Raw genomic sequence first — 15,814 nt, 5'->3', positions numbered from 1 at the left:
AACATTGCATAATTTAAAGTGTCAAGAAAGGTATGCTTCAGGGCTGTATCCTTTCTCCATACATATTCAATTTGCACGCTGAGCAAAACATTTGAGAATTTGAACTTAATGAAGAAGAATGTGGCATCAAGATCAGAGGAAGACACATCAACATCTTGTGTTATGCAGATGACACAACCTGATTTTCTAAAAGTGAGGAGGACTTGGAAAACTCGCTGGAAAAGATCAACAGCAACACTTTTCAATAAGGATTATGTCTCAACATCAAGAAAACAAAAATCCTCACTTATAGGCTGATAGGCAATATCAGGATTGGAAGAAGAATGCAAACCCCAAACACTTAGTCGCAGGCTGACCAGATCCTGATAAGACCCCTACCCCCACTTCCTGAGCAAACTACCATCCCCTCTCAACCGTCTTAAAAGCCCCTAAAAAACAAACTGCCTTTTTCTGCCTGCATGCCATTCTGATCTTCTCTGCAAGAGACAGCCTGGCATCTCTCTCGGGTCTGCTTAATAAAAGCCTATTGATTACTTGGGACCAGTTTCTTCTCTTTCTCAGCTCTCTTGCTATCTAACAGTGATAGATGGAGAAGAGATAGAAGTTGTCAATGATTATATCTCTTGCTTGGATCCACAATCAACTCCCTTGGTACCAGCAGTCAAGAAATCAAAAGACACGTTGCATTAGGAAAATCTGCAGTCAAGGACTTCTCCAAGATGTGAAGGAGCAACGCTTTCTTTCAACAATGTCACTTTAAAGATCAAGGTGCACCTGATTCAAGTCATAGTCTTTTCAATTATTTGCTATGAATCTGATAGTTGGACAATGACCAAGGATGACAGAAGAAGAATCTATGCCTTTGAGCTGTGGTGTTGGAGAAGAGTACTGAATATCCCATGAACTGCTGAAAGAACAAACAGAGATGTCTCCAAAAAAGTGCACCCAGAGTGCCCCTTAAAGGCAAGGATGATGAGACTTTGTCTCATATACTTTGGGTCTATTGTGGGGAGGAGTCAGTGTTGGAAGAAAGGCTTCATGCTTGGAAGGGTAAAGGGTCAGTGCAAGAGAGGAATATCATCAAGATGGATCAACACAGTGACTTTAGCAATTGGTATGAGTACATTAGAGATAATGAAAATGGCATAGGACAGGGTCAAGTTCAAATCCATTGTTCATGGGATCCCTAAGAGTTGTAGTTGACCTGATAGCATTTAAAACAAAAACGATTCCACCAAAGGAAATCTACAATCCCTCACAGAATCTCATAATTGTCTGAATCTTCTCCATATGTCCCAATTCTCCATTGCAATAGAAACAGTGAAAGTCTTTTATTGTTCAATTAGAAGATGTAAAGGTCTGGAAATGATGTGGAACACTTAATAAATACTTAACAAGTGGTAGCTCTCATTTTATTATAATGGTTTTTGGGATATAAAGAAATGGTCTTAAACTCTTTTTCTGGATTAATGGGCGAGTGTAAGAAAATGAAATTGAGGATGAACTTGGGTTAACTGTAAAAGGCTTGGCAATTGAAATGCTGTGAGTTCTTTCTTTTCCTTTAGGCATTAAGCTCTTGAAAAGCTGAAGTTAAATGGAATTTTTGAAAAACACTTGTATGTTCAATGCAGCCTTCTGACAGCATCTACTTTTAGGGTTTTTCTATTTTCTCAGAGAGAAAACAGTGGTGGATGTAGAAACCACTTAACTCAGAGAAGCAGAATTCCATTAAGGAGAGGCCAACCAAGGGCTGAAGGGGAAGCGAACGCATTTTCAGTAACTAAACCTCTGAATACTTGTACTTTATTCTGTACATTTTATAATAAGTCTATTTTATTGTTTTATGGCTCTGTTCTAACAGTGAGGAAATATTTCAGATCTTGATAATCCCCCAACATGTCAGGGAGAGAAGGAGGCTAGCACCACCAACAAGCAATGTTGCAGTGGATCTACAGCTGGGACCCCATGGGCAGGTGCCAGGGGAGGGCTGCCTCCCCCATATCTGTAATTTTCCAGGCGGGAAATAGTAGTTACTATATTAACTCCATTGTTGTTATTGTTATGTGCCATTGAGTCGCCTGCGACTCACAGAGACCCTATGTACAACAGCCCTGAACTCTGCTCTGTCCTATGCCAATCGCACTGTCTCTGACACTCCCATCCCGATTACCCCAGTCAATCCCCCTCATAGAGGATCTTCCCTTCCTACGCCTGCCCCTCACCGTCCCAAGCATGATGTCCCTCTCCAAGGACTTGTCCCTCCTTACAACATGTCCTAAGTATGTTAGACGAGGCCTCAGAATCCTTGTCTCCAAGGAGCAGCCCAGTTTAACCCTCTCTAGGCTGAACCTGTTTGTTTTCTTAGCAGACTATGGTACCCTCAATACTCTACTCCAGCACCACAGCTCAAAGGCATCAATTCTCCTTCTATCCTCTCTAGTCATTGTCCAACTCTCTGACGCATAACAAGTGATTGCGAAGACCATGACCTGTATCCTAACAGCAGACTTTCCCATCACAATATTAACTCCATAACATAAAAATTATTTCGCTGCTTACCCAGGGAACTCTGGTGGCATGGTCTGGAGGACGTTGTGCTGCTAACCACAGGTGGAACCTTTCTGGCAGTTCAAGTTCACCAGATGCCCTATGAGAGAAAGATGGGCAATCTAGACTGCCTATCCCGCAGGATGGAATTACTAGGATCTACCATGAGTCAGTTCCACCTTGACAGCAATGAGAGGTGAGCGAAGTCTTGCTCACCACCCAATGGTGTTGCTATTTGTCTCTTCTATCTGTTTATTCATTTGTGTCCTTGTCAAGTCAATTCCAGCTCATAGTGGCCCCACGTGACAGAGTAGCACTGCTAGGCAGGATTGGATCGGCTGTAATCTTCACTGTGGCCAGGAGGGACTGGTCCTCAGAGAAGGGCTTCATGCTCGGAAGGGTGGAGGGACAGCGCAGGAGAGGAAGGCCCCAAATGAGATGGATTGACACAGTGACTGGGGCAATGGGGGTTAGTATGTTGGAATTAGTGAGACTGGCTCAGGCCAGGGCAGGGTTCAGAGCTGCTGTACAGAAGGTCGCTGGTGACATACTAACCTAAAGGCCCGCAGTTCCAGTCAGTGACACCACAGAAGAATGACCTGGTGCTCTCTTTCCTTAAAGACTACAGTTAAGAAAACTTAGGGAGCTTTTCTCCCCTGTAACTTGTACAGTCACCGTGAGTCAAAATTGCCCAAGTGACATCAAGTTGATTTTTGGTTGTAAAGTTAGTGGGCTCAAGAATCACTCACTTATTGCTGTTGAGCTGGAAATGACTCCCAGCTGACCCTCTATCGCCTTTTCAGAGGCCATCAACGGCACAGGAGGAGATTGTCCCTTTTTCTCCCTCAGAGTAGCTGGTAGATTTGAACCACATACCATGGGGTTGGCAGGACAGCTCCCTAACACTAGGCTACCCCATCCCCAGACCTGAGGACAGTTAAATACAAATCTTAGATGTGCAGCCAGAGGGCTCGTTAGGAGCAAAAATTAGGAAACTTCCTCACACCTTCTCTGGGCATGTTGTCTCGAGGGTCCAGTCATTAGGAAAGGACATCACGCTCGCCAAGGTGGTGGCCGTGGAAAGAGGAGTCCTACCAGGAGAAGATAACATAGATGAATGGGACCTTCTAAGACTCAAATCCCTATGCACATCCAAAAACTTCTCCAGTAGGGTAAAAAGGGAAGCCACTGACTGGGAAAAAGTATTCGGTAATAACATATCAGATAAGGGACTTATATCCAGAATTTATGAAATACTTGAGCACCACAACAAGATAAAGGTAAATAATCCAATAGAAAAATGGGCACAGGATATGAACAGGCACTTCACCGAAGACGACATTCAGATGGCTAACAAACACATGAAGAAATGCTCAAAATCCCTAGCCCTAAGAGAGATGCAAATTAAAACAACTATGAGATATCATTTCACCCCAGTCAAAATAGCAAAATTTAACAGAACAGCAAGCAACAAATGCTGGCGAGGTTGTGGAGAAACTGGAACCCTGATTCACTGTTGGTGGGAGTGTAAAATGGTGCAACCCCTGTGGAAAGCAGTATGGCGCTTTCTCAAAAAGTTGCAAATAGAGATACCATTTGACCCAGCAATTCCACTACTGGGAATATACCCTGAAGAGACCATAGCTGACATCCAAGCAGATATATGCACACCCATGTTTATTGCAGCTTTGTTCACAATAGCAAGGAGTTGGAAACAACCTAAGTGCCCATCAACAAACGAATGGCTAGAGAAGCTGTGGTATATTCGCACAATGGAATACTACGCTGCATTAAAAAACAAGGAACTCACGCAATATTATTCAAAATGGTTGACTCTGGAGAACATTATGCTGAGTGAAATATCCCAGTCACAAAAGGACAAATATTACATGATGCCACTGTTGTAGAATGGGACTGTCCTTGGGGTTGGGGAGAGACTGAGTAAGATGGGTTCAATAATGTATACTGCACTGAAACAGAGGAGGGAGAAAACTGTTTAAAAGAGATATATAACTAGGTATTTCTGTCATCACAGGAGACTAGAGCGAGGGCTACATGGTGGAGGGGACCTGGGGGAGGGTTTGTAAAACAATGAAAGAATCTTTTCTTTTACTTTTCCATAATTTTTGGACTCATGTACTTATAACTTGTTAGTCAAATTTGTGTCTTCTAGGTTGCAACACCCCCATGATACATCTTGAAGGATATGAACATGTACAGCCAAGCACAATCAATAAGAGTGCATCTAAATTCCAAAATCAATCTCCATAATAGTCTATGTGTTTCCTACTGCCAAAGGGGCCCTTTAGAGTAGTGAGAGAAGATCTTCACCCTGAAACCCACAGCGTCCCTTTTCAGCAGGAAGTAGCTAGGAGAATACGCCATCCCCTTTCCCTTATGACTCAGGGTGAAGTCTCTCTCAGGGAGGAGTGATCGGGAATGGCAAAGGACACACTGACAAAGAAGATTAATCAGAACTGGCTTTGACAAGCACTGTGGCATTTGGACAAGAACAAACTGGGAGGAGGGTAGAGAGAATAGTGCAACAATGAATGAATGGAAACCCAAAATCTCTGTAAATGTTTATGAAAATTAATAAAATATAATTATAGAAAAAAAAAAAGAAAGAGGAGTCCTTTGATGACGTGTGTTGACACAGTGACTGCAACAATGGGCTTGAGCTCATCGAAGGTTGTGAGGATTACACGAGATGAGACAAAATCTTGATCTGTTTTCAACACCGAGAGTCAGAGGCATCTCAGCGGCACCTAATAGCAACTCTGTCCCAGGACTGGACTTCCTGGACTTAAGCTAAGCCCAGAGGTGCTGGAGCAGATAGCACGCAGTGATTGTAAAGGAAAGCTCAGAGCCCTGTATTGCACGTAATCCAGCCTTCATCCCAGACCGTCATTTGCTGGCAGCTAGAGTTGAGAATAGCCAACTTCTGTTTTCTTTCCCTTAAGATGTTTGTCAAGGTGACTTAATGAAAGATATTAAACAAAGAGAAATGACAAGTCAGAAAATGTAGATTTGCCAGTAATGGCTAATGTTCAACAGGCCCAAGTAGACCAGCACTCCAGTTTGACGTCCCTGTGAAAGAGGAGAGAGGGACAGAGCAGGACGCCTGGAGTCCTCTGGTGGACACAGGCCTCGACCCTGTCCAGAGGGAGGAGAGAGAGTCAGAGCTGGGCTAGTATGTGGCTCATTTTTATTTTCTAACTCCAGGCCTTTGCACATTTCATGACAAGATTTGACCTTGTCTTCTCCAATCACCCCTTGAAATCTTCTGCTAAACTGTTTTGTTTTATCAATTCTCCCATTTGCTTTTAGCTAGACTACCTTCGGGTGGCCTATGGCAAAGAAGCTGTGTTGCAATCCCAAAGGCATGCAGTTCAAATCCACCAGCTGCTGCTCCGAGGGAGATGGATGGGCATTCTCCTCTCATGAGATTTACTGCCTCTGAAAACCCGCTGGAGGGTCAGCTGCGGGTCAATTCCTTCAACAGCACACAACCACCACAGTTTACCTCAAGTCAGAGTTTCTTCTGACATCTCTTCTGCTCTCTTCTTTTTTCCTGTCTTTTTAATGACCTTTTTGCTTTCTTTATGTGTGATGTCTTTGATGTTATTCCACAACTCTTCCTGTCTTTTGCCATTAGAATTCAGAGTCACATCTATTCCTGAGAGGATCTCTCTATCCGGGTGGGATATAATCAGAGTCTTATATTAGCTCTCATGGATTTGTTTTAATTTGTTGTACCTTCAACTTGAACTTGCATATGCAAAAGACGTGAATGGTCTACTCCCCAGTCAGCCCCTGGTGTTGTTTTGACTGACAAGATAAAGTTCCTCCATCTTTTCTGTATATTAGTGATGTTGACTTTATTCCTATAAAGAAAACTTAAAGTTTGCAGAATTCCCAGACAGAAGAACTTGTGCCATGGGACTACGTGTGTCATTCCTTTTTCTCAAGGCTCATCTGCGACCTATTTTATAGGATTAAAGTTCAGTATTTCATCTGGTGAGATCCACTAGTTGCCATTTATCTTACTGCAAAAAAGGTATTTACAATGAAGAAGTTACTAGTTTTGGAAAATTCTATTATGAGATTTCTGGTGTTACTTCTATTATCAAGACCCTATTTCGCAGCTACCAATCTTTTAACTTTTACATTTTAATCATCAGTAAAAATCAGTGCCTCTTGATTGCATGTTGAATGCGTTTCAGACTGCAGACGTTGATGAGAAATCTTCAGTTTCTTCGTCTTTATCATTGGTGATTCGTGCATAAACTTTCATGATAATTTCTCTGATCTTCCTTCTATGTATGTGAATAATATTTTGTCACTGATCATGCTATACTTCAAGATGGATCTTGAAATTTTCTTTTTAGTGAACACAGCATTATTCCTCTCTAACTTACTGTACATCATAATAGGTTATACGGTTATCTTATTCAAGACGGCTGATTCCAGTCTATTTCTGCTCACTAATGCCCATGACATCAATCTTTATGTGTTTCATTTCTTATTTGATAACTTAAAATTTTCCTAGATTCATCCTTCATCCTTCCACATCATAGTTTTTAGTGGAGGTTTACAGGTGCTAACTCTTGTTTTGAACCACGTAAGTAAAGGATGTCCTAAACCTTTGCTTCACCCATGTCATTAAGATCAACCTACATTGAGAAGGCAGCTGTTTTGCACTCATATTTTGAACACCTGAGGGCTCATCCTCTGACACACTAGACATTTGCTACTGCTCACAGGTTTTCACCAGACTAATCTGAAGGTAGTCACCAGATCTCAGCTTCTCTGATTCTGAAACTGTTGTTCAATCCTGTCCACAACAAGTTGTGTGGCTGGTATTTGCAATAATAGTAGCTTAGCTTCCAGCATCACAAACTGACAGACAAGTGTTGAAAGAAAAGTATGGTTATCTATTTTTTTTTAATTTTTTTTACAACATATTCTTTCCATTTCATTCCCCCCCCTTCATTCATTCATTCATTGTTTCACATTTTCCTCCCTGCCCACCCCTCTCCCCCAGTTCATTTTTCTCTTTGAAGAAAAAAAAATTCTATAGAAATTACAGCCACAAAAGCCTAGGGAACAGTTCTCCGTAACACCTGGGGCCAGAATGAGACGGGATCCACCCAACAGCAGCAGGCTTCGTGTGGTATATGCATCACCTTGTTGTTGTTATGTGCTGTTGAGTCATTTGTGACTCATAGTGACCCCATGTACAGCAGCTCTGAACCCTCTGCTCCATCCTGTGCCAACCTTATTGTCTCGGACACACCTTCCCCCATTTCCCCCGTCACTGCATCAATCCATCTCATCGAGGGACTTCCTCTCCTGCACTGTCTCTCTGCCTTTCCAAGCATGATGTCCATCTCCCATGACTGGTCCCTCCTTGCAACATGCCTAAAGTATGTCCAACGAAGCCTCAGAATCCTTGCCTCCAAGAAGCACCCTGATTTCACCCTCTCAAGGATGAACCTGTTGATTCTCCTGGCAGTCCATGATATATTCAGTACTCTTCTCCAGCACCACAGCTCAAAGGCACCAATTCTCCTTCTATCAAACCTAGTCATTATCCAGCTTTCTGACAAACAACAAGAAATTGTGAAGACTATGACCTGGATCAGGTGCACCTTAGTCTCCAGAGTGATATTGTTGCTCTTCAGTACTCTGGAGAGGTCCTTGACAGCAGACTTCCCCAATGCATCTTTTGATTTGCTGGGTGCTAGTACCAAGAGTGTTGATTGTGGAGTCAAGCAAACTGAAGCTGTTAACACCTCCACCAGCTGAATCCAAATCCTCTTAGACTCTGAGCATCAGACCATTTTCAAACCTTTCCAGATGATGCCACTGTGTAACTGGTTGAAAATGACCTCTAAGCAAAAGGACAAGCTTCTTGCTAAAAAAATTAGGCAGACATACTCAGAGTTTGCAGAATTCCTAGTCAGAAGAACTTCAGCCATGGGACTACATGTGCTATTCCTTTTTCCTCAAGGCTCATTTACAGGCTATTTTATAGGGTTGAAGTTCAGAAACCTTGATCTAGCTGTCTAGTGGTCAGACCTATGATACTTCTCTGTTATGATGAAAAGGAAAAGTGACGGTGAGATCAAATGCTGGGCACCTCTAGTCTCCTCGTGGGGACCTGCCCAAGGACCTCAAAGGTTTTCCTAAGGAAAGGGATCACATGGCCATACTACATCCTGAAGCCCAGATATTTCTCACACTTGTGCTTTGAATCTTTTGTCTTCTTTCAAGTTTATAATCCCATGAGAACCAAAATAAAAGCTTGAACATATGCTATCTGGATGTAGAGATCATTTCACTATTAGCTTTGCTGCATTAAACACTAATGACTGAAAACTGTACGACATACAGGATGTCATCAAGGTCACCACATGAAGAACACAAACTCTAAAACTCAGACTCGCTGACATTGAGTCAGTTCTAGCTCAAGGCTTCCATCAAGTTTCTGAAGCTGTAAACAGAAAGGAGGCCACTGTCCATCTTTCCACGTCCAAGTCACCAGTGGACTTGAACCAACAGAGATAGGCAGCCTTTGGGTTAGCCATGCAGCTTGCCACCTACTATGACATCAGTGCTCCCCTGAAGCAAAAGGTCATTCAAACCACAGGAGAGGAAGAAAAGAACAAAAGATGTCAGAAGGGACCCCAAAACTCACCTCTGGACAAGGATAACTCAAGGGAAGGAAGAAACGAAGAAGTAAGAAAAGCAAACAGAAGATTTTGGATGTTGGCCCCAGAAGACAAAATGTTACAAGGCTTAGTGTCCCCCAGAAGCCTCGCCCTGATCATTCAGACACACAGATAACCAATATCCTCCCCTTGAAAGATTTCGTACGAGGGCCAGGGAGAAAAATGTGCAACATGAATGAATGAAAATCCCAACTTCTCTGTAAAGTTTTGTTACAACCACAATTAAAAAAAAAAGAAATATTTCATGAGAACATTATAGTTGTATTACAGTCCACGTGTGACCACCTGACTGGCTCACCACACATCCTAACATGAGTAAGTAGAAAGATACAGAGAGGTAGGAAGAAAGCAGAGGGTGAAGGAGGACTATAGTTGCGTTATAGTTGGAAGCAGGAGTGACATCTACTTCCTAAACAACATGCCTCCGGAAGCTCTATGAACTTTGATAAATGTTGATAGTTGTAAGAGCGGCTTCAGGCCTTTCCTTCATAGGGTCGCTATGAGTCGTGCTTGACTCAAGGCAATCAACAACAATAACAACAACAATAACATGGTGTTATAGATGCTCAAGGAGTTGTAGTAGTTGGATCTATACTATTGGATTTGCATACCCTTTAGGAAGTCAGTCTAACTTTGGTTTTTCAAGACTCACTTTATACCATCTGGAGTCTAGGTGGCATAAAGGAATAGGCACCCATGGAGATGAGCTCACTTAATAGAAGAGGGTGTGATATTTTTAGAACTTGAGGGTGGAAAATGCTGAGCTAAAGTTGTTGCCTTTGTCTTATAAGGACTTGCGAGGTTTCTCAGGGGCCCCGCGGTCTTCACCCCAGCTTCATCCTCCGTTACCCTCTGCTTTCCTCCTTCCTCTCTGTGTCCCTTTCTACTCACATATTAGGGTGTCTGGTGAGCCAGTCAGGTGGTCACACGTGGACTATATCCAGGGTGGGCTTTGGGTCAGATATTCTGTTTTGTTTTCTCCAGATCAATTTTACTCCATTGAATTGTTTTTCTGGGTAAATGATGTAACAAGCAACTTGCCAGTTCAGTTTTGGGTTTAAGTAGTATTGTTTTGTTACTAAGTGCCATTGAGTGGTTTCTCACTTCCAGCAATACCGTGTGATGGGACAGACCTGCCCCCCGGGGCTGCCTTAGCTGTGAACTTCAGGGCAGGTGATCACTAAGTTGGGGTTTCCCTCCCCATGGAAACTGGGTGCCACCAACCTTCCAGTTAGCAGTGCCATTTAACCATCACACCTTTGTGTCTCCTTCTATACCCTTTTTTGCGTGTACAGTTTATGGCCTTGGTTGTATCCATCTCATCATACAACCAACACTGATATCTGATTCCACATCACTCCACCACCACTCACAGAGGCCTCTGTGGCCCGCTAACGGGGTCATTCTTGTTCTTTATACTTTGCAAGGTAATGGATATATTTTCTAGGCAACTGCTGCAAGTATGTTTGTCATGGAGATCCACTCAGAGGAGGGAGTCCCCGTAGAAAGCAAGCTGTCATTTATGAATGCCCACCCCCACCCCCCAGTAAGGACAGTGGCCTAGAACTCACTGCCGGCTCGTCTGGCCTACTGTCCCATTGCCTGAGTTGATGAGGATTTATGAAGACAGGCCCAGCCTATTCCATCCTAGAACATTTAATTCCCTTGATTTTACCAGAAAGTGGTGGTTGGGTTCTTTGAAGTGTGCGTCACTTCCAGAAAGGCTGACAACAGAGGTCACAGCACGTAAATCAACGCTGGGCAAGACCTGGCTGGCAGCCCTGCTTCCTGGCAGAGACGAGCGTCTCTCAGCAGGACCAGGAGAAGCAAGCTCCTCCATGGCTCTTCCTGAAGCAGCTTGAGCTCCCGAAACGCCTTCAGGCTGAATGGCATCCAGAGAAGGCGCTGGAAGGACACTCCTCACTCCTGATCTCACGGATGCTCAGAGCCATGTCTGTTCTGGCAGCTAGCTTCCAGGGATGAAACAGTGCAGGAAGGAGCTGCCAGAAAGCCTGCTCGTCCGTCATCAGGATTGTTTCAAAAACTTTTCTAGAGTATCGTTTACTTTATGCTTTTATGCTACCATGTTTCATCGTTTACTTTATGCTTTTATGCTACCATGTTTCATGAAGTCTAAGATGCATGCACCAGCGTGCCCAGAAGCAAAAAGAGCTGTGTCTTAAACTAGACGAACAATGCTTTGTTTCTTAGACGCTGCATTGTATTCTTTTTGAAAGATAGGCATATGCTTTGCAATTTACTTAGACATAGATTTTTTTTTAATCCCATGTTATTTGGTTAGTTTATCCCTTCAATTTATTCTGAGTCCAAATTTTCTGAAGCACTTTTCAGTTTCACATTGTCAAAACTCATGTTGGCCACATTTTAATGTCCTGCCATCAGGACTGGAGGAAGACTCATCAACAACCTGCATTATGCAGGTGACAAAACTTTGCTTGTGAAACTGAGGCCAACCTGAAGCGCTTGCTGCAGAAGGTCAAGGACTGTAATCTGCAATATGGATTGAAGCTCAACATCAATATGGCAAAGATTCTCACTATTGGGCCAATTGGCAGCACCATGAAGGATGGAGAGGAGATTGAGGTTGTTAACAATTAGCTTCCTTGGCTCCACAATCAACACTCTTGGCACTCTCAGTAGTCAGGAAATCAAAAGGTGAATTGCATTGGGAAATCTGCTGTCAGGGACCTTTCCAGAGTACTGTCAACAATGTCAGTCCAGAGACTAAGGTGTCTTTGCAGTTACTTGCTGTGCATCAGAGAGCTGGGTAATGACTAAGGATGACTAAGAAGAATTGATGTCTTTGACGTGTGGTGCTGGAGAAGAGTATTGGACATAACATGGACCAGCAAGAAAACAAATAGATCTTTCTTGGAGAAACCAAGTTTCTCTTTGGAGGTGAAGATTTTGAAGCTCTGTCTCACATTCTTCGGGCATGTGGCCAGGAGGGACTGATCCTTTTCGAAGGACATCATTCTTGGAAGGGTGGAAGGGACAGCACAGGAGAGAAAGACCCCGGATGAGAAAGACTGATACAGTGACTGGGACAATGGGAGTAGGTGTGTTGGAGGCAGTGAGACTGGCTTAGGACAGGGAAGGCTTCAGAGCTCTTACATAACACCACTATGAGTTGCAGGCAGCTCAACAGCATATAACGGCAACAGCAACAATGTCCTCTAGGCCAGGAAGTTGGCAAGCGTTTTGCGTAAAGAAATAACCGTGAGGTAAAGCAGATGACTTGGGCTTTGTGGGCCGTTAGGATCTGCCTTGCTCCTGCTCATTCTGCTGTTTTCGTGCAGTGCGTAAATAAACACAAACGAGTGTGTTCCAGTAAAACCTAGTGGACCTAGAACTTTTGATTTAATGTTCATTTGTTATGAAATAATATTCTTTTGAATTATTAAACACTTGACTGTGTTTATGTGAAATCTATACTTGGACCAGGAGGCAGTCATCAGAACAGAGCAAGGAAACTCCACATGGTTCAAAACTGGGAAGGATGTGTCCTGTCTCCATATTCTTTTCCGGCATTGGAGATATCCTCTAACCTCTGGCTCTGGAGAAGCCTTCAGCCTGTGGCCTGAAGTTTGGAGTCTGCCAGCCATTGCAATCACCTGTCAAGAGAAGCTTCCAGCCAGAGATCTGTCCTGTGAACTTGAGACATGCCAGCCTCCACAATTTTGTAAGTCATTTCCTTGAAATAAGTCTTTTGTTTCCACCATGCTCAAGTCCATTGTTACAGTCACTAGGTTGGTTTATCTCACTGAAGATCATTCTCTCTTCGGCTTCTTCTCTGCTTTTTCAAGCATAATATCCTTTTCCCCCAAGGACTCTCTGAAAACATGCCTAAAGTATGTAACAAGAGGTTTCACTGTCCTTGACTCTAAGGAGCACCTTCGTTACACTTCCTCCAAGATCGATTTGTTTATTTTTTTGGTGGTCCATAGTATATTCAATATCACTGTCAACACAATTCAAAGACATCAATTCTTCTTTGATATTCCTTATTCACTGGTCAACTTTAACACACATGCTATTGTTGTTGTTGTTGTTAGGTGCTGTTTAGTTTGACTATGACTCATTATGACCCTATGAAGAGCAGATTTGATCTTTGCCCCGTCCTTCTACACCAGCTCTTGACTTTGTAAGCAAGCCACCTGCTCACCACTTGCTGTCTCCGCTTCGCTTTCCCATCTTGCCCGAATCCGTGGTTTCCTAGGAGGACAAAGCTCCTTAGAAGCTCAGATGATGGGACTTGAGCTCTCCTGCTTTGGGCCTGTCATCAGGAAAGACAAGTCTCTAGAGAATTGTATCACATTTGGTTAAGTGGATTGACAGCAGCAATGAGGAAAACCTTCAAGGAGATGGAGGGACACAATAGCCTCAACAAAGTACCAAAGATCCAACACCATATCATCAAGCTTATCAACGAGATGGTGCAGGGCAGGTCAATGGTTCTGTTGTACCCAAGGTCACCATGAGCAGGAACTGACAACAATGACAGGGGTACCACGGAGTCTCACATTGTGGAGTGGATTGTTGCTGATGTCATGAACTGTCATTTGATAAACACACATTTGAACAACCCTCCACGTCCAGAAAGCAAAACCAAAACTGTCTCAGAGGCAAGAAAAGTTCCATCATTTGCACTTTCCTATTTCTTCTCCATTTAGTTGGAAATCACCTTCCAAAGTCAGAAAAATTCCATTTTTAAAGTTCAGAGGAAATGGTGGTCATCGTCAAGCTGAAGACTGTTTGGGGAGCTGTTTTTGAAGACATTTATAGGGGGAAAGAAAGGAGGGGAAGTGTTAGCTGAAATTAGCTCAAGCTGAAATTTTAAAGCCCTGGGTGATGAATGTGAACCTTGACCCCATGGAAATATTCGAATGAGTTAATTTGGGAGTATTTAGAATTCAACACATAGAAGAACAGAGCAGTGTTCTTGGAGCAGAATCTGGTCAACCTGTAGTTCCACTGGACAGAGAATGTCTCACCTGTGAATCAAGCTCATCTGAAGAGCCAAGGATAACAGATTATGATCCCCTAGCAAAGGGGGAGGAGAAAGTCTTGATACTAAAGAGCTTTGTGTTTCTCCCGCAGGAAGAAGCAACACTCCCCGAGGGCCACTTTTATCTTAAAATCTTAAAATTGTTTTCGTAAAACTCTTTATCCTACCAATGTTACCAAAACACACCTCTAATATGTGTATTTCATAGACATTTAGGTTTCAGTAAAACCTGTTCTTGGGTTTTTGCACTTGTTAATAAAAGCTGCCACCTAGCTACTGGATTTGATGTGACATAAAATGTGCTCTTTCTAAGGAACTGTTTTAAAGCTCTTCAAAAACAGAAACACATTTGTGAGAAGAGAAAGAGCTTTTTCATGCCCTAGATACCTTATTTTAAAAAAAAACAAACCAACAAGTCTATATAGTCATATGCTCTGACTTCCCTTCTGCTGGAGTTGCTGGGATTTGCAAGGAAACAAGATGTTGAAAAATATTTAAAAGGGCGCCATAAACTGTAAATTCTATACAGTGAGGTTTTTCTCATCTTTTTAGATCTTTTTCGCTAATTATATAAAGGCTGGCGATGGGGTGCATAAGGTGCCAGGCTGCTAACCAGCGGCTGGATGTTGCAGACGGAGGGTCCCAAAGAATGGAATAGTTTTATAATTATTAATAATGAGACAAACAGCCAGGAATGAGGTAGAGCAGAGAGCATAAAACAGGGGGCCAGCAGTTCTCGACTGAAGACCCCAAGTCATGTTTCCATGTGTCTTTATTGAAAATTATCAGGAAGTAAATCACAAAGAGAATTCAATGCAAATGAAGCCAAGCTCTTTCTATTGAAAACCTTCTGCTTGACTCAGGAGGGAGGGGTTCACAAATGCAAGAATTTGGTAAATCCTTAAGGATTGCCTCAGTGCCTCAGGGTGAACTCTGGCTTGTACCTCACCTCCCCCACATCTTGAAATAGCATTCAGATTATTACAAATATTTAGTATTGGCTCCCATAGCTGGAAGTTGAAGCCATGAGCCCTTTCTTTGTAGGAGCAAGAGAGCCTTTTCTGGAAAGGAAGATGCACCTGACGGAGGCTCGCTCTGAGTCCTGCTTGATTTAACAGTAGTGGGGACAGGTGTTCTTCACATAATCACTTACAGTTAGGTTAAATGCCTAAATTACCATTGAAAGTCCAACTTGTAACTAGATTGTTGTAGACTCAGAGACACCATTAACAAAAGATCTCAACTCTGCTCTATCCTGTGCCATCCACACAATGTAACTTTTTAATAGATAGCCATGCACTTTCTTTCCTTAGACCACTTTGCATTCTACTGGATGATTTAATTAAAAGGTAAAATCTAAATTCCAAAACAATTTCCATAATAGTCTATGTGTTTCCTACTGACAAAGGGGCCCTTTAGAGTAGTGAGAGAAGATCTTCACCCTGAAACCCACAGCGTCCCTTTTCAGCAGGAAGTAGCTAAGAGAATACACCATCCCCTT

At 42.8% G+C, this 15,814-nt stretch overlaps 1 protein-coding gene across 1 annotated transcript in view; it reads right to left on the bottom strand.

Moving 5' to 3' along the window:
* Positions 1 to 13,499, bottom strand: part of LOC102848410 (sp110 nuclear body protein-like) — a 70,832-nt gene extending 57,333 nt beyond the window's left edge. Inside the window, exon 1 of the mRNA XM_006890332.1 lies at positions 13,471 to 13,499. Coding sequence (XP_006890394.1) covers positions 13,471 to 13,499 — 29 coding nt within the window. The remainder of the gene's footprint in view (positions 1 to 13,470) is intronic.
* Positions 13,500 to 15,814: the final 2,315 nt, after the last annotated feature.

This window comes from Elephantulus edwardii, unplaced genomic scaffold (assembly GCF_000299155.1).
Source record: "Elephantulus edwardii isolate Elephantulus edwardi_28Jun2011 unplaced genomic scaffold, EleEdw1.0 scaffold00087, whole genome shotgun sequence".
Lineage (NCBI taxonomy): Eukaryota > Metazoa > Chordata > Mammalia > Macroscelidea > Macroscelididae > Elephantulus > Elephantulus edwardii.
Note: the sequence above shows the minus strand (reverse complement) of the source record. Positions and strands in the feature narration are given on the sequence as shown.